The sequence below is a fragment of the Taeniopygia guttata genome, chromosome 5 (assembly GCF_048771995.1).
Source record: "Taeniopygia guttata chromosome 5, bTaeGut7.mat, whole genome shotgun sequence".
Taxonomy (NCBI): Eukaryota; Metazoa; Chordata; class Aves; order Passeriformes; family Estrildidae; genus Taeniopygia; species Taeniopygia guttata.
In genome coordinates, this window is record NC_133030.1 from 20,607,914 (window position 1) to 20,635,541 (window position 27,628).

The 27,628-nt window shown below is 52.6% G+C and overlaps 1 protein-coding gene and 1 long non-coding RNA gene across 6 annotated transcripts in view; one reads left to right on the top strand and one right to left on the bottom strand.

Moving 5' to 3' along the window:
- The first annotated feature begins 2,686 nt into the window (after positions 1 to 2,686).
- LOC115495488 (uncharacterized) lies at positions 2,687 to 7,087 on the top strand. 3 transcript variants are annotated; one of them, XR_012056279.1, is made up of 3 exons: positions 2,687 to 2,774; positions 4,721 to 5,627; positions 5,852 to 6,900. It is a non-coding gene; the product is annotated as an uncharacterized lncRNA (long non-coding RNA). The 3 variants fall into 3 exon arrangements; XR_012056278.1 differs by lacking the exon at positions 2,687 to 2,774 and having other exon boundaries at positions 2,782 to 5,627; positions 5,852 to 7,087; XR_003960711.4 differs by lacking the exon at positions 2,687 to 2,774 and having other exon boundaries at positions 2,782 to 4,889.
- A 1,830-nt stretch (positions 7,088 to 8,917) lies between these two features.
- The window catches only part of RASSF7 (Ras association domain family member 7), a 33,715-nt gene continuing 15,004 nt past the window's right edge, over positions 8,918 to 27,628 (bottom strand). Inside the window, exons 1-6 of one of the 3 annotated variants that reach the window (XM_030274045.4) lie at positions 26,285 to 26,446; positions 13,620 to 13,773; positions 12,523 to 13,427; positions 11,412 to 11,580; positions 10,655 to 10,765; positions 8,918 to 9,941 (exon numbers count right to left, since the gene is read on the bottom strand). In XM_030274045.4, the coding sequence (XP_030129905.2) occupies positions 9,910 to 9,941; positions 10,655 to 10,765; positions 11,412 to 11,580; positions 12,523 to 13,427; positions 13,620 to 13,722 (1,320 nt within the window). In that variant the 5' untranslated portion in view covers positions 13,723 to 13,773; positions 26,285 to 26,446 and the 3' untranslated portion in view covers positions 8,918 to 9,909. Of the gene's footprint in view, positions 9,942 to 10,654; positions 10,766 to 11,411; positions 11,581 to 12,522; positions 13,428 to 13,619; positions 13,774 to 26,284; positions 26,447 to 27,628 lie in introns of those variants that run through there. The other 2 variants (XM_030274046.4, XM_030274047.4) reach the window with 2 other exon arrangements.

Below are 27,628 nucleotides of genomic sequence, written 5' to 3' on the forward strand. Positions count from 1 at the left end.
GCGAAGCCGCTGGTGATGTCCCAGCCGGTGAGCACGCAATGCCTCGTGCTGGAAACGGCGAGGCCCGCGCTGCACAGAGGCAGCTTCTTATTTGCAACTTAGTCCATGCGGGGTTTGCCAGCCTCCGGGGGTAAGACTGGGGACATGTTCCCCGGTTTGGATTCCTCCCCGAGTCCGTGGGCGCAGCACAGCGGCACTGGCACGGAGGGCAGCCCGTGACGCTCTCCCGCCATCCACGAATGCGCTTCCCTGTCACTGCACACATCGTGGCTCTGGCACCGCCGCGGGGACTGGAAGCCAGCTAGGAACAAAGGGAAGAGCTGCAGGGCTGGGATAAGCGGGAGCTCTCCCGGGGACAGCACCGGCCGTGTCGGCAGGACATTTCATCCCAGAGATTAAGGGCTGAGCCACTAACTTGTTTGGAGCTGGAGGGGGAGCGGAGGCTGAGGGCAAACCCACCAGCGCTGTAGCAAAGCCCCTGGGCCCAGGGCCTTGCCAGGGCAGTAGTAACCATCCTGTGAGCCGGGCGGTCTCGCCGTTCCTGTAAAGACTCGGAGGATGGCACCTCTGGAGCGAGGGCCTGGGCTGCAGGGGAGCGCTTCACCCGCTGCAGCAGCGCATCCTCTGCCCGCCGTGCGCTCAGCTGGCTCCGCGCTGGCCCTGCTCCACGCTGGATGGTTTAACACAGCGGTCAGCGAGGTCCGAGCAACATCCAGAGCTTGGCAGCCAGCTGTGCCAGCACTGCTTCAAAACACGCTCCATCCCTGTGTGCATACAGTCAGGAGAAGGACTGAAGAAAGTTTTTTTTTGTTTTTTTTTTTAAAGTAAAACTTGGAATGTATAGTACTGCCTGGAAGAAGAGGGACTTGGAGCAGAGGAGCCAACAGCACATGTGTCCTGTACCCTGTAGAGCAGCTGGCAGAAACAGCAGTGCTGGTAGGGAGGTGTCAGGGCACTACCCAGCCATGTTACTTCCACTAAAATACCTATTTTATAAAAAAGAGTATTTTCCATGTTTGTGCCTTCTTTTGTATTGGCTCATGCCCGAAGGGTGGAGGGGTCGCTGGTCTCTGCAGACAATGTCTCTCCAATCCAGGCAGCATCTCTGTGCTGGGAAAGATGTAAAATACGTGACTTTTCCCCTAAGGCTGCTGGTGAAAACAAAAAAAAACCCACATAGCATGCACACAAAATGACAACAGAGACAGCCTGTCATTGTGCAGGCTGTCACGCAGAAGAGGGGCTGTCCCCCCATCCCCCCTCCACACCGGCAATGGGAGAGCAGAGCCACGGATGAGTGTTAAAGCACTCCAGCAAAAGATGTAAGGAAATCCTTTCGGTGTGGAATTGCCACCGGCTATCAGGGAGCCCGCGCTAGGTTTTGCTTCCAAATCTTGCTCCAGATTGCAAAACACCCGTCCGGAGCCGGGACAGCTGATGCCGAGGGAGTTTTCGCAAGGGATGCAGAGCTCGTGCCTTTTGCCGGACAGCATGCATTATCAGTTCACCAGGGATGAGGCGTGTGGCTTCTGTTTGTGACCACATCCGCACCCGAAGTGATTTTCCTTGCCCGACAGCAGTCTGAATGAACCGGGGGGGTCACAACTAACGTGCCCGCTCCCCCAGACGCGCTCTGGTTCCGGTCTGTTCGAGGAGGGCGTGTGTGTCACTTCGGGCAGATGGGAGCCAGCCTGCAAGACTCGACGCCTGGCTTTCTGAGTCTCCAGACGAGACTTTTCCCACTACGGGACAACGCTGTGCCTATCCATAAAGCTCTGTCTCTGGTGCTTGGCAAATCCTCCTTGAGGTGCACTAAAATTTTCAGCATTCCAGCTGTTTGCTTGGCTGCGGCTTGTAGGGTGATGGGCGGGAGCGAGCTCGCCCCATCAGAAGGTGAGCGCTGTTATACTGAGGATGTACAGAAAACCTCCAACTGCACGTCCCTTTTTTGGGGGGGAAGTTGCTGGAAGTAGACTCCCGGGGCCGAGGGACCACCTCCACCCCCTAGCACTGCGAGGGGCACTCGGGTTCGCCGTGCGCCCAACCCAGCGGAGAACAACGGAGGGGGGAAAACATACAAAAAATTAATGTGACACAATGACATCTGATGCAGCGAAGGGAGAGGCGGCAGTGGCGGGGGCGGCCGGGGACACCCCGACTCTCCCCCCGCCCCCTCGCCCCGTCCCTCCCGCACCGCCTACGTGCGCCCCGACACTGCCCTGATGGCACGGCCCCGGCGGGCCGTACCATGGGCCGGGCTCCGGCGGGGGCGGAAGGGGGACGGAGGGGAAAGGGGAGACGAGTGGCGGGGCCATGGGGGGGCCAGCGGGGAAGGGGCTCGTCGCGGGTGGCGGCGGCAGGGCAGGGGGTCGTCCCCGGCGGCCGCCGGCCCGAGCGAGGCGGCGAGGGCGGGGAGAGCGGGGGTCGGCGGGGCGGGGTGAGCGGGAGGCGGGCGGCGGCTCAACAGGTACAAATGGTTCCTCCCCGCAGCAGCAGCGACGTGCAGAAGCGAACGCGCCGCGCCCGCCGCTGTCACCGCCGGGGGGGCGGGGGGGCCGCCTGCCCGCCCGGGCCCGCCCCGCCGCGGCCGTCGGCGGGCGGTGGCGGAGCCGCCATTGGCTGGAGCGGCGCGGGGGCGGGGCCGACGGGCGGGCGCGCGGCGTCGCTATTGGCCGGAGCGGCGCGGGGGGCGGGGCGAGGGGCCGCGGCGCGCGGCGTGGGCCGGGCCGGGGCAGAGCGAGAAGTTGGCGGCGGCGGCGGCGGCGGGAGCGCAGGTGAGCGGCGGCCGCGCCGGGGAGGGATCCTCCGTTCCGGAGCTGCGGGGCGCCGCCGGCCCCGGGGCCGCACGGGCCAGCCTGTCCCAGGGGTGGGAGCGCGAAGCTGCAGCCCCACGCGCCGCGGAGCCCGGGCACGGCGCGGCTCCCCCCTCCAGCGCCCCATCCTTCGCGCTGCCCGGTGTTGCCTTTGCTGCAGGCGGGCCCCGCCGCCCCCCCGTCACCCTCCAGGAGCAGGTGAGCCACTGACTAACGCACATTGTGCTCTCGGCGACTCCACTGTGCGTGTGACAGCGGCTAACCTGCTCCTCGGACATCACTGTGCGGCCGCCTCGCCTCCCCGGACCCGCGCCTCGAAGCCTCGACGCCCTCCTGCCCCCTCGGCCAGCCAGGTGAGGGGCTCCGGCGTGCCAAGGAATCGCTCCCCCGTCCGTCGCCACTGTCCTGCCTCCAGCGGTTCCCCATGCTCGGCTCTGCGGACCCCCGATGCGCTGCCGGGAGTGCCCCAGGATCGGATGCGCTTGCACGGGGGAGCGCGAAAAGATTGAACATTCCTGCAGCGGGGCTCGGTGTGCCCGGCGGGAGCGGAGATGGAGGGAACGGGCCGTGTCGGCATGTGGGTGCGAATAGTTGGTGGTAAAGTTGTTCAGGAGGGATGGCGTGCTCTGTCCGCTTGCTCTTCTCCAAAGTACATAAGTGCTAGCGGACTTCGTACCAAGTTAGAGATGCATCATCCCGGCCGGTGACGTCTTGAGACCCGGTCAGTGACTAACTGAACTGCTATTGCCAAGGGTGTGTTAATAGAAGAAACTCTGCCTAGTATTGCCCTGGATGAGTCACATTTAAAGAGAGACTCTCTAGTCTGTTAAAGGAAAAGCAGAAACGAGCCTCACTTTCTTTTTTTTTTTCCATCCCACCCCTCACGTTGGCTTGCTGTTTTCTTCATCTTGTGCCAGGGCTCTATTGGCGCCCCAGCCCTGGCTGGGCATTTGCAAAGCTGCCTTGCCCAATGTGCTGTGATGTCACGCTGGGGACTCTGACTTCATGGCCCTGAGGAACAGGAAGGCAAGCCAGGCAGGGACTTTTCCAGCCACCCACGGTGGCTGTCACTAAAAACTGAGGAAGTGACGAAGCAGATGGCTTCTCCTACATAGTTATCTCTTGTGATTTTTCGGCTGGTGAAGAATCTGGGTAGTTGAAAAGTGTATTTTCTGAAGAGCTGCACAGCTTCATTGTCAGCTGAAGTTCCTAACAGCTAGGATTCACCACAGCTGCTGAGTTTCCCTGGGAGGGCTCAGGTATTCCCCTTACTCCTGGGGCTGCTCTCATGTAGCCCTGGACTGTTGTAAAGGCATGATCTGAAGGAACTGGCAGTGCTGTGGTCAATAAGTAGTTAATTGCACACAAGGTACAGCAAGGTCCTCTGTTGGTGAAGTGTGTCTCTGGGAAGTTTTCTCCTTCGTGCTCTTATCATTTCTGCCTGTGGGTCCCAGAGGAACAGCTGCTCTTCACAAGAAAACTCAGCTCCCTCTGTGCTCTGTGTTTCCGTAGTGCTCAAACAGCCTGGGAAGATGGGAAAACCAACCAAAGTTACCCAAGATGCTTTCATGTTTGTTCAGAAGCCAATGGGCCTTTTTATTTCTTTTTAATGGGGGACAGGGTTGGGGGGCAGACAAATTTGCAGCTGTCTCAGCCCCAGATTGCTTTTTTCTTCCCTAGCTGCACCTACAGCATCTTCCCACTGCTGGTCCTGAGCAGGCAGGAGCACAGTGTAGCCACACAGAGAGAGAGGGAAACCTGGTGCAAAATCCATCCATGTACAAGGCCTGTCTGAGAGCTGAAACTGAAGGCCACAGTCCCCTTGCCACCCCATTTTATAGCTGACCACGCACATAACAAACCTGTGTCTGAAAATAAAGGTGCTTTGTTTCTCTTTGAATAAACAGCCCTGCATTTGGGACTGTGCTGGCTGATGACTTAACCCTGGGAGATGCCGCTGGCAGAAGCAGCTCTGCAGGTCTCCTGGCAAGACCTGTCCCAGTTCCCATGAGCAGCACTATGGGTATGAATGCTTCCGACTTCCTGCTACCAATGGAACCATCCTGTTCAGCTCCAGTAAGCAAAAGGAAGGGGTTGAAGTGAAGTTTGTTTGGGTTTGCCTTTTTGTGTGTGTCTCCAGTAAGTGGGGGGAGCATCCAGCTCAGTTCCTGTTTTTAATATTCTTCTGTCACGATTCAAATCTAACCTGCTGTGCTGTCACCTGAAGTCTTCAATAAATATGCAAAACCAGTGTTTGAGTGCTGATTACTGTAATCCAGGGCATCAGACCAGGTGAAGAGGAAAGTTGTGCCTTCTCAGTGATGTGTCTGATTGCGCTCCATGCCTGGTTCCACCCGTCTCTTATTTTGCCTCTGTGGCCAGTGAAAGTGGCTTGGAAAGGAGACCAGAAGGGTGTGACATGGTTGTCCCTCAAGCAGAAAGGCCAGCTGAGCCCTTCTGTCCTGGCTTAGCTGGAGGGTGCTCCTGAGTGATGAGAAAATGCACCAGGGCTGTGATGGCCCTTGATTTAATGTTTTTTCAGTAGCTAATAAACAGATTTGTAAGATGGTACGTAGCTTGGTTAGAAGAGTAGTTGTGTGCTTTCGCTCAGAACTGTAAGAATTTTGGTGAGAGGCGGGGGAGTGCCTTACAGGAGGGGAAGATGCTGAATTTCAGGCCTGTTGAGCTGATGGGACTCTGTGCTCTTCAAAGATTTTTCATGTTTTAGCTCTTCATGGAGGGAACAGGCCTTACCCTTCAAGCACCACATTAAGAAGCGCCTGTTGTGTTCTGTCCATAACGTCCCAGTGTCAGGTGAGCCTCACCGAAGGAGCAAGCTGCTCTGAAGGAGTACATGAATTGTTTAAGAAGAAGTCAGTTAGTTGAATGCAAGCAGGGACTTATATAATACATCCTAAAAAAAAAAAAAATATTTCTGCTGGCAGGAGGTTCCGTTGGGAGAGAAACTTGCTCATCCATAAACAAGAAAATTTCCCAGCCTCCTCTAGTGCTTTATGGTTTGTTTTTTTTTTTTCCAGGGCAAGGTAGAAAGCAGTCAGTCTGCACTCTGAGATGGAGAAAGAAAAATCATCATAGGAGAGCAGACAATGCTCCCTGCATGGACACACACGCTGCTTCAAGCAGCTCTTCTTCATCTGCAGTGAACTATGCTGGTAGAAGCTGTGCAGCCAGGAGCAAGCAGCAGAGCATCTGTACACCACTTGGGGAGCAAAACCAACAGGCATTTTCTCCTCCAGACATTCACACCTTTCCTTATGTAATTGGTGCTGAAGTGTGTGCTTTAAAAGCTGCTTGCCAAATCCAGGGGCTGGGAGGCAGCAGAAATGCTTCTAGCACTCTAGATGAAATTGAGGGGGGAAAAGAAAAACCAAACACCCATGAATTTTTACAAATACATAACTGCAACTTGAGGATGGTTCAAGTGTCTGCAGCAGTGTTGCCCTGAAGAAACTGCACTGGCCTGGGGCAGTGCTGGCACCCAGACCTCCCATCTGATGAAGATGGTGAGGAGCTGAATGTCCAGGATAGAGGGATGAGGAGCTGGGGGGGGTCATTTATTTACGCAATATTAAAAAAAAAAAAAATCCTTAAAAAAAAAAAATCAGGTAGTGCAGCCAGGAAAAGGGCGCCAGGGAGGCTGGAGGTGCGTGAAATACTCTTCTGAATGGTGCCTTGTGCTGGCAGAACCTGCAGATGTATTAAAAAAAAAAAAGCTAACAAAAAATCAGGGCTGCTCACCAGTGAAAAACAGGTATATCCTTCACTTTGTGACATTTGGGTGGCACTGGAGCTAGCCAGGAAAAGCATCTGAGGAGAGAGAAGCTCTGAAGTCCATTCCCACCCACTCCAGGGAAGGAAGAAGCTGCCCACACCGCCTGAGGGACACGGGGACATGAGTCCCTGTGCAGCCAGGCACAGCATCCTCGAGCCACCCTGCACACTTGGATCCCTGCCTTGCCTGCGAGCCAGTTGTTCTCTCTCCAGTACGCTCCGTACGCAGGGCTTTTGGTCTGCTTTTTAAGGGAATAAACAATAATTTATTTGCTTTGTTTTAATCTCACAACAATGGGTAATGGTAATTTCTTCCTACTACTCTGTAGTGGCCTAGAAAAGGACAGCATCATCTCCACTGTAGCAAGAAGGCTTGTCCCAGGGCATAAAATTTTAATTAGGAACAATCACGCAGCCTTGAAATGGGAATTGCAAGCAGCAAAAAAAAGTCAAACCATCAATAAAATATTCAATGGCAGAAATGTATTATTGACACAGACTTTAGAGCAGCTAAAAGCGGGGAGGGGGGGGAGTGGGTATTGAGCCTGGCTGCATTAAATAACAGGCGGGACCCGCGTGGCCAGCACAGGCCCCCCGAGCCGGCAGGAATATAGGTCACCCTTGGCTGGGGAGCTCCCGAGGTAACACATGAGTTTGATTACCACCTCTCCCCACGTGCACCACAGCAGTGATAGATAGAGGTGTTAATCAAAGTAATTTATTACCTCCTGAAACACTGCTGGCCTAGGCAGCAGCTGGGTGATGGTGGGTAGGACGTAAAATGAAGTAAATCTGCAAAGAACCACAGTCTTGAGCTGAAAAGGGTTAGCCCCTGCTCACGGCCCTCTCGCTAGCCCCATGCCTGGTTATCAGTGGGGGACACAGTTGATTTACTCTGTCTTCCCACCCATGCAACAGTTCCAAATCCTGCATGCCAGCCAAGGGGCATCAGCTGAAGGGCCAAATCTGCTGTGATATATGTATTTTAAATCCTTATTTTCCACACCCTCCCACACCTCCCTCTAGGAAAGACTGGTGCTGGTTTGGCCTGTTATGATTATGACTGAATTATGACTGAACCTACAAAAATGATAAATAATATATAATCATAATGGAGGGGAAAAAAATCCCCCAGACATTCAAATTAATTTTCTGCCCCCCTTTGGAAGTACCATAGGTGATGAGCCTTTTCTCTTTATTCCTGTTTATTTTGCAGAAGGCAAGGCTACAAATGTAATCCAAAAAATGTAAGACCCAGTTTTAAAGCAGGGGTCAGTTTTTTGGGATAGGCAAAGGATGTCCCATGACACATTGAAATCTGGCCACGTCCAAGGCAAGTGGGTTTTCTAAACCTGCTTTTCCCTCGCCTCCCCAAGCAGCACTGAAATGCTGTTTACAATGTCCGTCACTCACTTCTTAGCAAGGCAGAATCTTTAAAAGCAAGAGTCCAAAAAAAAAAAGCACATGAAGCCCAAAAAGCAAGCAGGAGAGAAACCAAATGCAGCTGCATGGAACAAACACATTTTTAACTAATTTTCTTTGAGATACATGATTTAAGGAGGAGGGTGAGGAGGAGCTTGAAAAGCAACCCATCCATAAAAACGCAAAAGCCCCAATTCAAAAAAGGCAACTTTGAAACTGCATCTCCCCACCGTGGCAGCTCTCCAGTCATAACCTAAAACACAGCAGTACCACTGGATCTCCCAAAAAAGCAAACTTTAATCCTTTAATATTACTTGATCAGCCTGCTGGACTGTGGTGGGACCTTGAAAATCAGCTTTGAGAGAGGAAGATGTACCCAGGGACAAGAGCCCAGCAGAAGCTCAGGGGAGATGGTGATGGACAGCAAGAGCTGACATTCCTGACTACTGTTATCCAGGTGCAGAAAAAGGGGCTTGGAGGCAAATGGGAAATTTCCCCTTACCTGCTCTTGTCTGCAGCTGAGCGCCACTCCCTTTGCCTCCTGTCCTAAAATGCTCTGAGCTGCTGCTGTGCATTATTAAAATGTTGCCATGTTTCATCCCAGAGATGGCCGCATCTCACCGGAGACAAGCTGCATCCCCTGGTTGTAAAGCACTTCACAATTAAAAAAAAAAAAAAAAAAAAGAAAAGGGAAAAAAAAGAAGAAAAGAGCACTGTGTGCATAAGAGGGAGTCAGTTATAAAATACTCACAGCTTTAATTCGGCAAATAGAAAGAGATGGCTTGGAAATGGAAGAGGCAGCTGCGGGGTGCGCAAACCACTCGGACGTGTCTGTCAGACGCCGGCAGGGACGGCTCACCCTGGCCACAACAGCACACTCACACTCGCTCTGCTCAAAGCCTTTCCCAAAGATTTATTGAAAACTGCATCTGCGGCGCACAGGATTTACATTCACACGGGGGAAGCGGGGTTTTACCAGGAACGCTGTGCCCAAGTCACATTTTTCGCATACGACACGTTGAAAACGGGCTCAGGGAATCTCCCAGACAAACTCATCCCCTCTCCAAACCGCTTTGGTTTTGCAATCAAAATACAAAGTGACCCACCGCGACAGATGAACAGAATGGTAACTACTGGCCATCGAGTTAAAAAAAAAAAATTAAAAATATCAGAGAAATGTCACCAAGAGTATTTTGGTCCTGTTCTCCACTCACACCACCACCGGGGAAGGGCTCATTCTGCAATTTTTTACTTTAAAAAGATTAAATTCATTTAAAGAAAAAGAACTCCCACTGTGTGTTTCCTTGAAGCATGGTCTGTGGCACCATAAAAAGTAGTTTCTCCTAGTTTCTTATACATAAAAAAAGGACAGGCCAGAAATTTGTCTTAAAACTGCTTTTGGGCCTCCCCTGCCGCCAGTGAAGAGGCTGTTTGTCATGGCCCCACTTGCAGTGACGAGTTGCTGTAAAATCTGTTAACTTGCTTCATCCACGTGAGCCTCCACACGGGTCTCCACTGCAGCTTCCCTCCCCTAGTCAAAGGAACAATGACTTTTCCAAATGCACGATGGATCTTTTGAGGAGGCTATGCAGAATGGGTGCACTGCTGTCTTCTGTTCAATATAGAAACTGCTTTAAAAAAAAATAGAAGGGAGTCGCTTTCATCCTCAGGGGAAGAGGGTTGCTTTGTGAGATCAGTCTTTAGTTTTACTTTGCAGTCTGTAAAAATATTCTGTCTGGCCATCCATATTCATTCACAATATAAAGCAGTAAAAAAAATATAAAATATATATGTGTGTTTATATATATATATATATATATAATATGGTTTATTTATAGAGTTACACTTTGAAGGCAATTGATCCTCCACTGCCTGGGCCCTTCTACCTCCAGATGCTCTGCCTGGTTGGTACAGCTGTAAGACAAGAGAAAAAAACACCTGAGCAATCCCACCGTGGTGGGTAAGCACTTGCAAAAAGGAAAGCAGGATGTATGTGAGCACAAAGCCTGGACAGGGAAATGGGAATGCGGTTACTGCAGTGTCCTGAAGGTTGGGGGTGGATGTGTTGGGCTGTGTGGAAAAAGGCAATAGGGTTTTGCTGAGGCAAAGGTGGCATGGGTGGGAGTAGGATGCCAGGGTGGAGGTGGCATCACCACAGCAGGTAGGTGTCTCTACCACAGATCTTTTTGCTGTACCCAAAAACAGGCACAAGGTGACAAAAGAGTCACAGGAGGTAGAAAGGGTTTTGGGATGAAGTGGTCACTAAGACGGAACAAAAGTAGCTCCCGTGAAAGACAGGAGACAAGTAGTTCTCCTCATCCTAACTGAGCAAGGTCTTAACCCCAGGGGATACAGAGTGGCAGAAGAGGGGATGAGAACCATTCTCCACAGCTCCTGGCAGGGCAGAGAGGCAGGCTGCCAGTGTGTGAGCCCCTGGCAGCAGAGCAGAGACTGCTGGAGTGTGAGCTTTGCGCTTCCTAATGGCATCTATAAATAGCTCTGGCCTCCCACCACCAGCACACGCTTGCTCTCTGCAGCCCATTTTGGGCAGCAAAAGCCTCTCCCCTCTTCCCACCCATCCTCTGCAGAGCAGCTCACACTCCCAGGGCCCCACTGGACATACGCACCCTCAGGGTTCAGGCTGGACACCAGGGGCTCTGGCAGGGTCCTGGGATGGCCGAGGAGCTGCTTGGTGCTGACCTGGGGAGGCAAGTCTGTACCAGCGGTGGGAGAAAAACCTACAGGATGGGGAAAAACATCCGTCTCAGGCAGGGCTCGAGCCTCCCATGCTTGCTGGGCACAGCCACTGCAGTACTGCAGGGCAGTCACGTCACCCGCTCCGGGTGCTCCAGAGGAGAAATGACCAGGTTCCCTTCCATGAGAACCCCCCGCCACCTCCTCTCATGCCTGTGAGGATGCAGACAAGGCCCTGGGCACCACCCTTCCCTCACCAAACACAGAAAGGTAATTTGTGGCCAGGGCATGTCCCCACCAGCCCACAGCCCCCAGGGACTGATGTCGGCCTTTGGCCACCTGCCTTTTGCTGCAGCTGCTGTGGTGACATGAGCAAGGCTGTGAAGGAAAGCTCCCTGCAGCCACCTCGGCCCCGAAAGCAGCAATGCAGGATCCAACTCCCATGCATGTCTATGAGCAGCCCCCAGGCTTCAGTGGGGAGGAGGAAGGAGCCCCAGGGGTGACAAATCTCTGAAACTCCATGGAGTGGTGAGCAACTGACATGTCAGCACACAAACCCCCACCTGCCTAATCTCAGTGCCCAGGGGAGAACTGGTCATCTCTGGGGCTGACCCTCGGAGAAGGAGGCAGGGAGCGGGCAGGGGTCCCGTGGAGCAGCGCCCGCGGCCGAGCCAGCGGCAGCATGCTGACCTCCGTTTCTCCGGTAGGCTGGCAGCTCGCACGGGCTCGGCTCCGGCTGGGCGTCCTCCTCGGACCTGGCCTGCAGGACGGTCACCGTGGCCCCCGTCTGCTGAATAAACTGCTGCAAATTACACTGCCTCAGCTCCTTATTTAACTCCTCCAGCTCTTGGGTCTGGGCCTGCAAAACACACACCGAGGAGGGGGACAGGGTGAGCCGCGTGTTCCCCCCATGCCCCAAGCCAGCTGGCAATCATCCACTGGGGCTCACCCTGCCGGTGCCAGCAGAGGGAACCTCAGGGGTTCTGCGGCTCAGCCGCCCCTCTCCGAGGGCCTGCAGGAAGGGAGGCAATGGGGACGAGGAAGACGCTGATTTGGGAACAGCCCTGCTCTGCTGCATCTCCACAAGAGGGTGCGAGCAGCCATCAAACGGCGGCCGCGGCTGGGAGATGCCAAATGCAAATGAGATGCTCAAGGAAAGATGCTGAAAGCACGGACAGCCCGGGGAAGGCCTGGCTGGATAAAAGCTTCCCCATTTTGCTCCAAAGGGGACATGGTGGGTAGGAAGCAGGAGTCATGCAGCCCCTTGACCCCTGATGCTGGAAGGCTGCAACAGGCAAGCTGGGGGGGCATCACAGCTCATCCCCAGAGCAGCCATGTCCACACCGTGCAGCCCCCCACCATGAGACCAAGCCCTGCATGCCCAAAAGACTTTGTGAACAGGCACCATGGAGACCTGTGCCATGCCCTTTGTGATTCCTTCATCCATGATGACATCAATCCTTGTGCCGATGCCACCAACCCCACACATGGACCACTTCTTGCTCCAGCACCATTGTCTGTTCTGGAGCGAGATGATGCTGTGCTCCCGGTGCACCAGTCAGAAGGAGCATCAGTCCAGATGTAGCTTGCACAGAGTGCAATGAGTGTGGGGCAAGAGTGGTGGTGTCCCTCTGTTAGTGATCACTGCTGCTGAGAGCTGTGCACCCAGTCCCAAGTTCACTGGGCAGGTGGAGTAACCAACCCCACTCAACCCACTGATCTAATGTGTCTGGAAAGCTGGTCCCACCCTCTCCTGAAGGTCTTACCACCCCATGGAGTGGCTCAACCCAATCCTATCTACCTGCAGGTTCTTTTCAGCTTCCTCCAGGGCCTTCTCCACGCTGGCCAGGTTGCTCTCCAGCTGGGTGCCTTGCTTGACCTTGGCCTCGAGGTCCCTTTTCATTTTGGTGGCCATGTCCTCCAGCTCTATGGGGCTGGGCATAGAGATCTCCTTCCCCCTCTTGGCCCTCTCGGCCATCTCCCATTGGATCTCCTCCTGCAGGGCTTCAGTCCGGACACTTAGCTCATAGATCCTCTGGGTGTACTCCTCCAGGCTGGCCCGCAGGCTCCTAACCCGCTCCTGTCGCTCCCGCTCACACTCCTTTTCCAGCCGGAGCTCACTCTGCCAAAACTCCTCCTCACCCAGCTCTGTCTCATTCCTCCGCACCAGTTGCTCCAGATAGAGGATCTCATTCTCCTGGCCAGCAAGCCGGCTGCGCTCCCAGAGCCGTAGGTCCATTTCTAGGGTGTCCCCATGGGCCTCCAAGGAATGCAGCTGCTCCTGCTGCTGCAGCACTCTCCTAAAAAGCTCCTCCTTGGAGGGCTGGACAACACCACCACCCTCCAAGTCTAGCCCATCCCGTGTTTGGTGCCTCCATCGGCCCATGGTGAACAGGTCACTGGAGCCTGTAGGACCCAGGCTGAAGGTCATGGATTTTTTCGGCTCCCTGGAACGGGGTCCATCTATGCTGGTGAGCCTGGGCTTGATGGGCAAGCTGGCTCGGATGAACGTCCTCTCGGGAGCTTGGGGAGCGCCCTCTGAGGAGGGCCGCTCGGCCATGCTGGGGCCTGTCCGCCGCAGGATGAACTGCACGTCGCTGGCATACTGCCCACACTTGGCCAGCGACTCCAAGGGACACTCCAGCGGCAGCAGCTGCCGCTCCTTCTCCCGCAGCTTCTGCACCAGCACATAGCGGCCTGTCTGACCTGTTGGGAGGAGGGGAACACATTAAACTGGGAAAGCAGAGGCCAGCAGGGCTGTGCTGAGGCTGCTGCCCCACAGGCACTGCTGGTGGCATCCCCACCAACACAGAGCAAGACGTCCACCCACCCAAAGACTCCTCTTCCCAGAAAGAATCTGCAGATGGGGCATCCCCCCAGCAGGTGGAGATGGCTCACCAATGGCCCGTGCCAGGGCAATGACCACTTCTTGGCAGGTGGTGTGCTCCGAGACTCCACACACGACCCTCTGGATCCCATCCACCCAGACCTTCAGCTCCATCCCCACAGCTGCCGGGCCTCAGGTGCTCTGGGTCATTGCAGGACAGGCTGCCTGTGGGGAGAAAAGAAACCAGGTTTCCATCCCACACCACTAACAAGGAATACAAGACACCTTAAAAGCAGTGTCATTAAATCATCATCCCCTGGGTGAATTCTAGACCAAGAAGTTGTTCGCTGTCACCCTGTGAACAGATTGCACTTTTGCTGATGTTATTAAATGCTGATATTCATCTGCAAAGAAATTTTTTTTTCTTCATGTCTGGACAGTAAGTCCAAATCTTCCAGTAGTGGGAAATGATGAGGTCTGTGTGTCTGTGTGGTGCCCAAAAGATGCCCAGGTTATTTCTGCTGCAAGCACAGACTTTTAATGGGTTTGCTGGGCTTTCACTGCAATTTCTCTGAAAATTTGACAGAGTGGCACTGAGAGATTTTCTAAATAACATTGGAAAAGGCAGATGAACTGCTGGTTGCCCACTTTTGCAATGATATAGAGGGAAGATTCAGATAATGCGCATTTTAATCTTTTCATATTTACATCCATCTCAATTTATCAGAGAGACATTAAGAAATTAAAATAAAGCCTCTTTCTGAACAAAATCATGACCAAAAGTAGGGTTTGGGAGGGGTAGCCAGGCATAAACACCCATGACAAAGCCCAGACTCTGACCCACACTGGGCCCAGCTCAGCTCCCACCCAGTGGGTACTACTAACATAAAACAACACCTGTTAGCCTGGGCACACCCAACTCCTGTCTCTTCCAGCAGCTCAACAACTGCAACTGGCATAAAAAAAAAAAAAAAAATTAAGCACAAGCTGTAAAGAACTCAAATATTTGAGCTTACAGTGTTTTCAACCACTGTGCAAAGATCTACCTATTTTCCCTGCTATAACAGTGGTTTTGACAGTATCAGTCTTGTCTGAAAGCCCTGGATGGAGTAACATACATTAAATTTTCAGGCCCTCCATCCTGGGGGGATCACAAACTGCTTTCCCAGCTTCACCTGGCCGGTCACAGCCCCTCCCGCTGCTCCAGCTATCCCAAGTTTGCAGTCATGGAAACTTGTGAGAAAGCTTGACCTTAGGTTAAACTCCACTGCTTCATTATTCTTTGTTGCCTACTTGAGTAATCAAAGGGAAGGCTTGAAGGGTCCTGTCTCCAGTGACAAGGAATTTTAATCATGGTGTGAGAAAGGCAAGGAGGAACGAAGGAAGACACGGCTTCCTGAGGACGTTCTGCGCAGGTGCCGGGTCCTGCTGGTGCCACCTCCCTGCCCACCTCCAAAACATGGGCACAGAGCAGCCGTCACAAATACCTCAGCGCTGAGCTCATGTTTGCCTTGGCCAAGCGACCGGGGAAAACTGTGGGGCTGAGGGACACCTTGGGTTCGGCCCACCTCCCTGTAAGCCCCAAACCACTAAAATTTGCCAGATATAAATTTCAAGCTGCATTTTGGCACCACTCCCCAATCCTGTGTATTCAAGACTGCAACTGTCCCCCCGGCATGGAGCAAAGTCCAGGTGCCACTGCGGCACCACCCAAATCACCCTGAAACCACCATTGTTCTCCACCCCCAACCTCCCCTCAGCAGCACCCTAACACCAAAACTGGAGTGCAACACACCCCACAGAGCACTCCCTAGACCCTCCTCCTTCCCTAGCCAGGGACCAAGCTAGTCTCAAATCCGGCTTCTTGTGGCACGACCCAGTAAGGTGGCCAGGAGCTTAAGAATAAACAAGAAAAACAACCCAGCTCGTTGAGTCCCACCCAACAGTTTCACCTTGCTGGCGAAGTCGGGGCTGCCGAGCGCTGTGGGAGCAGGATGGCTGCTGGCACACGGGTCCCGGGCACCTGTCTGGGTTCAAACCAGGCACCAACCTCTGGCCCCGCCTTGGCCGGCCTTCCAGGCAATCATTTACCAGCAGCCCAGCATGCGGCACAGCGCTGCCAAAAAGCTGCCAGAGAGGCAGCCAGCTTTGCTCCTCCAGCAAGAGAAACCCCCCCAAAAAGCAGCCAGGGCATAATCCCCACTACATTCTCCAGCACCCCAAAATCCAATGGATTTTATTGCTTCCTTAGATCCTTGCAAGCACAGGGGGTCCTTGCTGTAACCTCTGGGGGTTTTGGGAATTGTCTCCAGCTTGCTGCCAGATACAGGATGTTATCTGTCCCCTTGCAGAGGGCTGCTCCCTTCTCTGCCTGCCCTCCCCTGCCTTCTGGGGAGGATCAGCTCCCACTCAAAACCAGCCTCACTGCCCCTCTTCCCCCAGATCCCTGGCCTCACACAGGAGCTGACAGGATGAAGGTTCATCCTTATCTGAGGGGACCTGCAATGCTCCCTGATCCCCTCTGTTCCTGCTTGGAAGGGACATCACAGGCCGCACTCTGCATCTCATCCCAAATACTCCACCATGACAGCATCACTCTAGTTAAAAAAAAAAACAAAACAAAACAAAAAAACCAACAAAAAAAAAAAACCAAAAACAAAAACAAAAAACCCACACCCTAAAACCCCGTCAGGCAATGAACCTTAAAACATTCACCTTGCCCCAAGCACCACCTTTGCTGTAACACACTCAGTTCTTCACCATCCCTCAAAACCACAGCTGGGGGTGAATCTCATTGCCCCATTTGCAAATACACTCCTCTCTTAATGGGGTTCTCTGCCAACCCCTGCATTAATAGTGGGTGCCTTTGTTACACCACCAGGTAGGAGAAGTAATGGGCTTCTTTTTGGGCAAGAATGACTTTTCCTGGGGAAGAGCAGCTTTGCAGCAGAAGGCGGGTTTCCAGCTGCCTCTGTTTGTATTTGCCCCCGGAGGTCGCTTTGATCATGTACCAGAAGCGCAGACAGCTGCCAGGCCCTGCCCCAAAACAGCACCAGGGAAGCCAGCAGGTGGCTATGGGTGCCAGGATACATGATGGCTGCTCCCAAAGGCCGTTCATTTTATTCTTACCCCTCCCCACTAAGGATTTCTAAATAATTTTTATTGGAAGCAGGTTAACAAAATGACTAATTTTCTGTTCCCTTTCCCCATGTGATGGGTCCTAAAATTGAGGGTAGGGATGATTCATACCATGACTTCAACAGATTTCCTGAGTGAAAGTAAGACTTTCAAATGCTGACACACAAAAAAAAATTAAATTAAAAATCTTAAATCCTTCAGCTTTATTTTGATTCCTGGTGCTACTGTCTCCCAGCCTCCGTGAAACTGTCAGGATAAAGGAAGTGGAGATGGAGTATTTCTGCATGTGCAGGAGAATGCACATCTTACTCCTGCAAACTGCCATCCTGATGGCTGCTGGGACTCACAAAGGTTTGGTGACCTCCCTAGACCTGAAATAATAGAAAATTGGCCAGTCACCCTCCTCACAGAAGTGAGGCCCACTCCTGATTTGTACGGCCACCTGCCATGTCCCCTACAAGAATCTCTCAGAAGCTGCGACAGCACCTTCCAGCCAAGGACTGCAAGGACTTTGCAAGAGTCTACTATGTTTTGACATACACAATAATAATAATTAAACAAAATTAAAATCAGTTTAAAAAAAAACTCACCCATTTTTCACCCAACAGTAAGGCCTACTGCAACCCAAACACCAAAGCACCCCAAACAGCTCTACCACAGCTCCTAAAAAACACCATCTGGAACCAGCATAAAGGTTTTGAGATGGGCAACCTGCCAGCACTAAGGCTTCACCCATTTTTGCAGGTTCACTCACCTCCCTCACTATGTCCACCCCCTGGCAGGGAGCTGGGTACAGGGCCAGGTGGCAGGAGAGGAGCGCCCCAGGGAAGGTTTCCAAGAAAGCCTAACTAAAAGTGAAAGGAATCCAGAAGACCAGCCTTTTGTGTCAGGGTTTGGGCTGAGGGTAGGGTCATAAAGATTCATTGTTAATAAACTGCATTAGTAGTTGAGAGCAGGCTGTGATGGGCCTGCAATCCATGAAGCACCAAGGTGTCCATAGGGACCAGCAGCTTTGCATTCCTTTGGATGCAGTCCAGGAAAATGCTGGGGTACTCTCAGTTGTTTTATTTCTACTTTGAACCTGACCCTCTGGCTCCTCTCCCACCCAATGCCAGGGGATGCTCATCCCAGCCATGTGCAGACACACCAATAAAAAACCCCAACCCAACACATGAGTAAGCAACAAGTGGGGAGGGGAGAGGTGGCCCTGTGCTGCCATCCTCTGTGCTGGGGCGCTGGCAGGCTGGCTGTGACTCACTGCCCTGGATCAACTGCTGCAGTGACACATCCAGAAGCTATTTAATACTTCCTCAAGTCTCTCCCTGCTCTAAGCACTGGGGCCAGCTCCTGCATCAAAGGGGAAAGATAGTACTTGCCCACCTGCTGAAACTTCTGGTGGGGCAGAAGCCTCCCTATTACTCTGGTGACCAACATCGAGAAGATCCATAAGTAACTGAAGCCTCCTGATAACACCTGCAGCAGGTTGGAGGGGATGGGACATATGCCAGGTTTCCTTCCAGACCATGAACTGTCTTCTCCTGCTTTGGGACCCATTTTTGGAGTGACATCACCTGCCCTTGGCTGAGCTGTTACAGGGACAGCAGTTCTGCTGGGCTTTCCATGCCACGTCCATCCCAGGACAGAAGGCAATGCCACGGTCAGGGTTGACCGCTGGCCAGTCCAATGTTAAGTGTTCAGTTATGGCAAGGTTTGATGTCATGGCACATCCCAGGCTGGCAGCTCCCTTGCTGAGCAGAGATGACCATCCACAACTCTGAACAAGCTGTCCATGTAGCAGAGTCCATGCAGCTGGGAGTGCCAGGCAAAGCCCCAGCTACTTGCTGCATGATCTTTCCACCATTCCAGCTCGTCCTGAGGATGCCAGCCCCAGGATCCTGAAGGAACACATCCTCTGGCCTGGTACAAGGCAGCCAAGAGGGTCAGTTACCAAAGACAGCAGTGTCCTGTCCTTCAGCGTGGGGGCCATCAGGGTGCGGCTGGGACACTCACACAGGGCTCCAAACTGGAGCAGCACATGGGTTACTCCTCCCGGCACAAAGCGTTGACAGGGGTTAAACAAGCTCGAGAGGTGACAAACAAGTCCTACCAGAGTGGTCACAGCCCAGAGAGACAGCTCCTCATCCTTCCACCATCACAGGGAGGGTGTGCAAGTGCTTCTCACACCCCAGGCCTAAGGAAGCCACCAGCCCTTACACAACAAAGCCACAAGTACCCAGGAGCAAGGAAGCAGCCAGCATGAGGCTCTAATTCACACCCAAGCAGCTTATTTAGGGGTGGCCATAATAGCACCATATCCTCAGTTCACCCATCATCCCCTATCCAGCTCCCTACTCTGATATGTTGTGCCTGACAGAAAGCCCTAAAAACTGGCAAATTACCAAAATTGGCAATTTAACCTAAAGGTGCACTTTTACATATGCACGTGTGGATGGACCCGAGCCCAAACACCACCCCACAAGGGTCTGCTTGCCTTTCAATAGCAAGCAGCTTCTGCTGGGGGCATCCTACAGCGCACAATACACACTTGGCATCAGCAAAAGTTACACCCGTTTTTCAAGGGCTTTTTGCACTAAAGGAGATCAAATGAAAACTATGTCTTGGGCATTTGCATGCTCAAGAGCTAAAGCATGATTTGAGCCAGAAATCACAGACCACCACGAAAATCCTCTGGCAATCCAAGGGGGCACATGCCCCACACAAGGATCTTGCAATCTTGCAGGAACTGTCCAAAGAGACATTTCTGGAGAGCCATAAGCACCACACCAGCAACCCCCCATTAAGAGAAAAATAGAGGCTTAGAGATTTTCTGCTCCACTTCCTCCCAAAAATTACAGACCCATGCTAACATGCCTGGGGAGGCTAGCCAATGTTGAGCAGGGTGGGAAGAGTCAGGGACAAATCCTACCTGGGGCTGTGACGCAGAATGGGGACAGTCCTCAGGGTGATGGCCTTTGGCAGGGATTTAGGGGAGGGAGGCTCACATCATGACTGGTGTCAAAGACACTCACTCTATGCCATCCTCACCTGCCAGGAGTTCTGCTTCTCAACTCAAGCTTTTGGGTCTGCTACAGCATCAGACCCACATGGGAACAGAAGAAACAGAAACAGCACTGTGAAGAAGCTGGGAGACTTTTTCTCCCTCTTAGATAAGATTAATATTTGTGGCTGTGCCAGGTCAGCATTGAGAGTCATATGAAAACATCAAGAATCACAGCCAGTGACATTTTAGGGATGATTACTAGTCAGTCCACCCCACAGATGAGCCACCAACCAAAATCTCATTATAAATTAAAAGCAGCAAAAACACCCCTCCACCTACTGCACACACTCACATTACAGCGTTTCAGCCTGGAAGCGGAAGGATCATCTTTCTCACCTTCACGCATCATGTTTCTCCCTTGCAGCACTAATGGCTACTGTCCATGGGGGGAGAGCTGGCATGGCTGGCTAGGAAAAAGTCTGCCCTAAACATCAAGGTTTGCAAGGGAATCATTAGCAGCACCTGCTATTCCCATAACCATGACCATCACTCCCAGTCCCACATGTGACGAGTAACTTCTTGAAAGCAGCTGGAAATAAATCCGTAGGTTCTTCCCAAGGGGGAGAAGCAAAATTAGCAACAGTGTGTAGATTAGAGAGAAAAGAGGAAAGACTTTTGCACTGCCATGCTCTTTTCTTTCTTGTGCAATTGAGCACACCCTGATTCCATGCCCAGGACAGACCTAGCTTTGCCCTCAGTACAGGGGCAAGACTGGGTCTACATATCTTATGGGCACTAGGCTGATCTAGGTTAGGTTCTTCATCTTTAGGGATGACACACAATCCAGCTCCTAAAAGGCAGGCTCTGAGGGGTACTTGCCCAAGCATCCACACAAACACAACCATGGCACTCATATGCCAGCAGGTCCAGCATCTCTGCTGTGTTCATCCTCCACAGCAGTCAGTCATCAGCGACAGCACGATGCAATTTGTGAGTATTCCCCTGTTATTACACACAGTCCATTCTCCAAGTCAGAGCACAGCTTGTATTTCTCACCACACAGAACACAAGAGGGAATGTTGAGAGGCAAGATCCTGCTCAAGCCTTGGAAATACTCCTCCCCAGCCAAAGAAGAGAACTTCCAATCAACCCCACCTTCAAGGACAAAACCAAAATGGGGAAAACCCAACCAATGAGGTCTCTCTCCCAATGCCTCCAGAAGAGCCAGAAAGAACCCTCAAAGTTCAGCTTCCTTGAGATGCTTGCCCTGTCCAGCCCAGAGGAAGAGATGAGCCTTGACCACCTAGAATACAAGCAGAGACAGACACTCTCCCTGTCTCCTGTCAAAGTAATCAAGAATTTCATCCCCATAGGATTACAGGAAAATTCAGGCTCCACAGCTGTCCTGCAAGTAGGACCAGGGACATAAAAAAGCCAAATGACCTACAAATATTGTTCCTCCAACCTGCCTTCCAGCCTCCTTTAGAAGTGCTGGTGTCAGCCACCAGCAGTCCTCTTTCTATTCCAATTCTCTTCCTACAGGATAGGGTAATTAACAAATTCGCAAATGCACAACCAGGGATAAACCTTCCAGATTTTATTCTCCGTTTCCAGAATAACTTGTAGTTTCCTACCCTGCTTCAGAAAGCAGCCACATGTCAAGGACACACTGCTGGGTGTCCAGAATAGAGGATGCACAGATGAATATACAGGTGCATGCTGTCATGGATATTTATTTATAACTTTGTAGGATTAAAAAGGATTTTAATGACCCTTTCCAGAGAGCTGAATAGGCTCCTTTCTCTCACATGCTCAGGCACAAAGACAAATAAACAAGAGACTCAGAATGAATCCGGGCTGAAACCTTTGATAAGACCCTTGGGTATTTTAGAAATCTCTGCATTCACACTACCTGGCACATGACTAATTAGGTGGAGATGCTATCAATCACTGCCTGAACCCCCCTAGAGACAATAAGCTCTTTAAAGCAGTAAAATCATGGCATATCAGTGGAGATGTGCATCTGGGACATCCATCCTGAGGTACAAATCACAGTCCTACAAGTGAAGGAAATCACGGCTGCATGACCAACTCTAATCCCCCAAACTGCCTTGCTGGACTTTAGGCTGAAGGGGTTTTAATCCAGCAAAGGGCTCCAGCTCTTGCTCCATACATAGGGCCAACCTTACTGATACCTGAAGTATCAAAATGGGATAGGAACATGAGCTGGGGACTAGGCCAGCATTCCTGCCTGCAGAGAGTGGGAGATTCAATAAAAATACTTTGTTTCTTCTGAAGCATTTAGGTGCTTAATCCTCATGCAGCTAATGCTCACATGGGGTCGCTTTGGGGAAATACGTACTTTTAAACTTCCTAGCCCAACTTCTTTATACTCCCAGCAGGTCATTAAAAAGCCTAATGAATTCAAAGAGGACAATACCAGATCCAATGTCTCAGTCTAGGAAATCCTCAAACTGCACTAAGGCAGTACAAAAAATACTTGAGAAGGAGTTTTGAGGGACAGCTAGTTGTCAGCATGCAGCATCTGAAAGATTCAAAGCCATGTTTCTAGCACCTCCACTCCTGAGTCCCAGTGATGCTTCCCTTCCTGAGTGGGAGAGCAAATGTCCTTTTCCAACATATAATGGTGAGTTTGCAAGATTTTTAAAATACTAGAAAGAGCAATAGAAAAGGTCTTAAAAAAACAAAAAAAAAAACCCCACTCAACTACAGGAAGCCTTTATGCACGAACACCTATGCAGACACAGCTTTTTTTCCCTACTGATGGTGGGCAAGTGGGAGTACCTTGGATCACATATGATGTGGTACAACCTTGTGCACAGGCTGGGTTAGCCCTGGGAAAGCCTTGCAGAGGCACTCCTTTGGGATGGGACCCCAAGACTTGACAAGCTGCCCTGAGAAAGTCCCCTCCCAGAGGAATCAGGGCAGGGAGAAGAGGAAGCCTGGGAAACACCTAACTTTCTACAGGCACAAACCATCAAGCAAAGACCTGGGCATACTGGTCAAGAGTCCAGGGAGACCATGAGCTGCTTTCTGACAATGAAGCTGTTCCTCAGAGAAGAGTGTGTGTGTGTTTGTGTTGCAGGAACCAGCCAGCACGGATCACAATATGCAAAGAGGTCCACCCAGCATTCCCACCGCAAGTATGTTTGGCTCTTAGCAGAAAGGAGTGCTGACACCTCCAAACATTGCCAGAACTTAGAAAAGAAAATAAAAATTGGCAAGTGAAAACAGCAACCACAAAGCCTCCAAAAAACCAAGACAACCCATCTTTATTCTCATGAAGAGATGCCTATGGTGTGTATCCAACCTGCTGCACACCTCCAGCTGCCTCAGGCAAGCATCCAGAGGCAGAGACCGGCTCCCTGCTGCACACTCACATTTCCTGGGGAAAGCATTGTTCACAGCAGGAATCATTAAACCAGCAGGAACCCTACAAGTGCTCTCCCTGTCAGACAGCTTCACAACACCATCTGGGTGCCAATGGTTTACCAGGGCTGGCAGGAATAACAGGGAGCAAAGGGGAGGCTGCCACGCACTGGGCTTCCCTGCCAACACAGCTGCTCTCCTGCAGGATGTCTAGGAGCCTCCAAAGTCCCTGCTGTGCTCAGGAGTGCAATGCTGGTCTAACACTACAGAGGACATCCATGGGAGGCTCTGGTCCCCAAAGGGCTATTGAGAGCACTGTGACATTCCACTGTCATGCAGGAAGCACCCTAGGGGACACAAGAAGGCTTGAGCATGAGACTCCAGAGATGAGCTCCAGCAGGTTCTGTGTGCTGTAGCAGGGTTAGGAAGTAGCAGCAAAAGAAGCCTTAATGGCTCAATTGTCCTGAAGTTTCCACCTATGTGTTTGGTTAAGAAGTGTTTCAGGTTATTCCCCCCCCCACCCCCCCACCCCGTACCGTCCCCCCTTTTTTTTTTTTCTTTTTAAGGCAACAAGTTATTCTAGATGACTAGCCTGGGGCAGCTGGAAGCACCCCAGCCCTCAAGAAAGTGCTGACTCCAGCCCTCAAAAAGCCAGACAATCAGCCGCTTTTAGGAGCTCCTGAAGTTTGCATATAGAAAATAGAAGGACATAAAAATGTTAGCAGTCCTTTACAACAACAGGATTCTGTTAAAAACCTTCAGTGGGATCCCGCTTAAGCTTTAATTTGAATACACGGGTTTGCAAGGGCATAGACAAGTTGGAGCAGATGGAAGAACATCCTTTAAATAGATGCTCTTGAAAACAATGCATACACACAGAGCTGACATCTAAAGTGTCCCTCATGCCTTTATTTAATCTGGGGCACAGAGCAACCCATTGTCAAACAGCACCTGGATTTCTCCTAGCTCACCACAGCACCCAACCTTGCATGACTCCAGAAAATACTCTGCTCTGAAGCCTTGGCACACACATCACTGCCTCCCAGCCAGGAAGGATTAACTCTTTGTCTGGAATTGCTCCCAAAGCATTCCCTCTCGAGCACATGGAGAAACAACAGAACATGGGTGTAGGTCAATTCTGTGCCACCACTGGAGGTCTTTCCTGTTGAAGATGACATGAACAAGACAGGACAGAGAGACGCTGAAAAACATGGAAAGAATGATCCAGTGTGGACCATGCAGATGCACTCAAGCAATATATCCCTGCAGCACGTGGTGACAGTGAAGGCAACCAGAGGACACATCTCCACTATGGAGATGGACAAGACATGCGTGTTGCCAGATTAGTGCTCAGGTCTGCCTCTTTAAGACCTGGGTAAAACTAATTTCCATGTCCCTCTCACACTCATTTGCAAAGAGTTTTGTATTTTAGAGCAACTGGTATGCACTTGCTAGGAAATATATAGTGCAGGATCCTGGCAACTGCAGTGCTCAATGCTTTGAGTGCTGAGCACCTGCAGGTGCTGCAAGCAGCACTCCCTGTCCCCACAACTTTGTACAACAGGGTGGAAGAAAGGCTTCAGGAAGATGTGTGTGCACTTGTGGCAGCTTCTGGATTTCCATGCCATTTCTTTCGAGGGGGCATGGGGAAGCCAGCAGAGATATGCAGAGACAGAGTCCAGGCATCGTGCTCAGGCTCCCCCAGCAGATAACTGGGATGTGGGAGGATTCCTGGCATTCCAACGGCATCAACAGAAGGTAAGAACATCCCCCCTTCCCCACAGCCCCTTCCTGAGAAGACACCACCGGCACTGCCTGATAAGGAAAACAAGCAGCGTTCCCACTCCTACCCACTGCAGATCCAGCATGTGCTCACGCTTTGCTCTCTTCTCCATAAGAAGAGCTGCAATTCCTGCCTCACGAGGAGTGCAGCTCCCCACGGAGCTGCCCCTCGAGGTGAGCTGACAGGTGTGTGCAGCACCGCTGCTCCATTCCGGCAGGCGCCAGGGCCCCAGCATTTGACAGCGGAGCTCCGGCATTCGTGCTCCCACACGCTCCCGGGGCCCGTGCCTGCCTGGCAAGTCCCGGCAGAGCGCGGGGCCCGGGCCCCGCCGTTAGCACCGGCATCCCGGGGAGCCGGCCCCGGCTCACGGCGAGGAGCAGCCAAAGACCCCGGCTCGCCTCTTTCGACCATTTCGCACTAGTTTCTCCTGAAATCAACCATCCCAAGGGGAGTGCCATGGGCTGTGCCTGAGGCAGCCACTCGGAGTGCGAAGTGCACGGCTGTGACCCTTTCTTCTGTACACTACCCTTGAGACTACACTACGTTTGGGTTTTTAACCTGCAATTACAAAGTGCTGTTGCAGGGCAGGGAAAAAAAAGCCAGGAGAGGAGCTTGGTGTCCCGTTCCCCCCGCCTCCTCCTCCCCGCAGCAGGCCACAAGTGGAGTTACGAAACAACCTGCCAACCTGCCGGCAGAGTTCACGGAAGGCATCAGAAGTATGCGGCTGGAGCCTGGCTCTTATCGAGGAATTTAACCTCTCTCCTCGGGGAGACGGAGACGTCTCTGAAGGGAGAAAGGACGTGCGGTTTTGCCCCACGGATGCGAGGGGAGGAGGCTCCTGGCACGGGCATCTGAGACCCCCACGCCGCCTCGGTTCCCCCGCTGGGGGCTCTGGACAGCGTTTGCCGCGCCGGTGGGGCCGCGGAGCTGCTGCTGCTGCCAGCGGCGCCCGGCCGCACCGAGCTGGTGGCCGGAGCTGCCGGGAGCGCCTCGGGCAGGCGGGAGGCAAAGCCACCCGTTTGCTCGACCGATCGGGGCACGACAGGGGCGGCACCGGGCAGGTGGCAGCGGGGCTCGGGGTCTCGCCAGTGCCGAACGCCGCTCACGGTCACCCCAGCCCGGGCTCTCCTTACGGGATCCGAGGTTACTGCGGCGCCCTGCCCCAAGCCAGCTGCTCGCCGCCCCTGCCCCACTTTGCAGCCCCGTGCGGCTGTCCCCCGCCCCGGTGGGCCCTGCCAGGCGGACGAGGCGCCGGCTGTCTCCGCGGACACCCGGGGCCAGCGGCCCCGCCTCAGCCGCAGCCCCCGAGCTCGGGCCGCTCCCGGCGGTACCGGCCCGGTGCGGCAGGGCAGGGCCGCGCCCGGCGCTGCAAAGCAGCGGCAGCCGCTGCCCGGCCGCACCGCACCGCGCCCGTGCGCACTCACCTGCCGCCAGCCCGGCCAGGCAGCGCGGCTGCGGCTCCGGCTGCGGCTCCGGCTCCTCTCCCGGACGGCGGCGGCGGCAGCGGCGGCTCCGCTCCGCTCCCGTCCGCTCCGCAGCGCGGAGCCGCGCCGGCCTCAGCCCCGCCCTCCGCGCCCCGCCCGCCGGCCCCGCCCCGCCAGGTGAGCGCCGCCCCCGCCAGGTGAGCCCCGCCCCACACACGAAACTCCCCCGCATCACCTCAGCTGATTAAAAAAAAAGGCTGAAATTCTCCTTCAAAAAAAAAAAAATCTTAAATAATTTTAAAATCTCCCCCAACAATGTTAAAAATCTTCTCTTTGAAAAAAGTCATAAAACCGCTTGAAAAAACAAATAGATTAAAAGCCTCATTTTAAAATAAAGCCTTAAACTCTCCTTTTTGGTTGTTTTCTTAAGAACTCATAAATTCTACATTTTTCCCTTAAAGTCTTAAGTTCTCCAAATAAAGTAAAACTATTTTAAAAACTTTGTAAAAGTATTGATTCTCCTTTTATTTAAAAAGGTTATTAATTTATCATTTAAAAAACCTGAAATAATCTTTTTTAAAGAAGACTTAAAATATCCTTTCCTAAAAAGAAACCAAGCAAAACCACCCTGTACTTCCCTATCCCTGTCTCTTGGCTCTGTGGGGCCACATGTGCGGGCTCATTCCTGCCTGGAAGCGCTCAGCCTGTCCGACAGCAGGTCCCTGAGTAGGACAGAGAAAACAGCCCCTTTTCGGAGAGAAGAGCCTGGCCTGGTGTACAAGGAGGGTGCAGCCCTCGAGCCCTGTGCCCTTCAGCCGGCCAGGGGCTTAGAACGCCCTAAACCCGTGGAGAGATGACAGCAGGGAGACAGGTTCAGCCGGTTTCGGAAGAAGCAGGTGTCTGCTGCCATGCTGCAGGCTTTGGAAACTTCTCACCTCCTCTTTCTGTCAGTTTTTCCCATCCTAACTCTCAAAAAACCCACCTGAAACCTTCCCCTACCCTGCATGTTACTGTCCTTCCTCCATGGTCCTCCAAGCAATGGGGATGGCTGTGATGGCATCAGAATCCCACCCTCAAGGTCTCTACTGGTCAAAGTGCTCCAGCAAGACCTGTGCTGGTGCAACCCCAGTGCCAGACACACAGTGACCTTTATATTTCTTTATCCAGAATGTCTTGTGAAATGTCCCACCACTCACGAGAAAGGATAACCCACCCATCAGACCTTGGATCCTGAGGTGACTGCTCCAAAACTTATCTTAGGTTTGTTGCTCCACCACAAAATGTGTGCTAATTTTAACTTATGGTTGGAAAAATCCCCATCTCATGCAGGCCTTATAATATCCT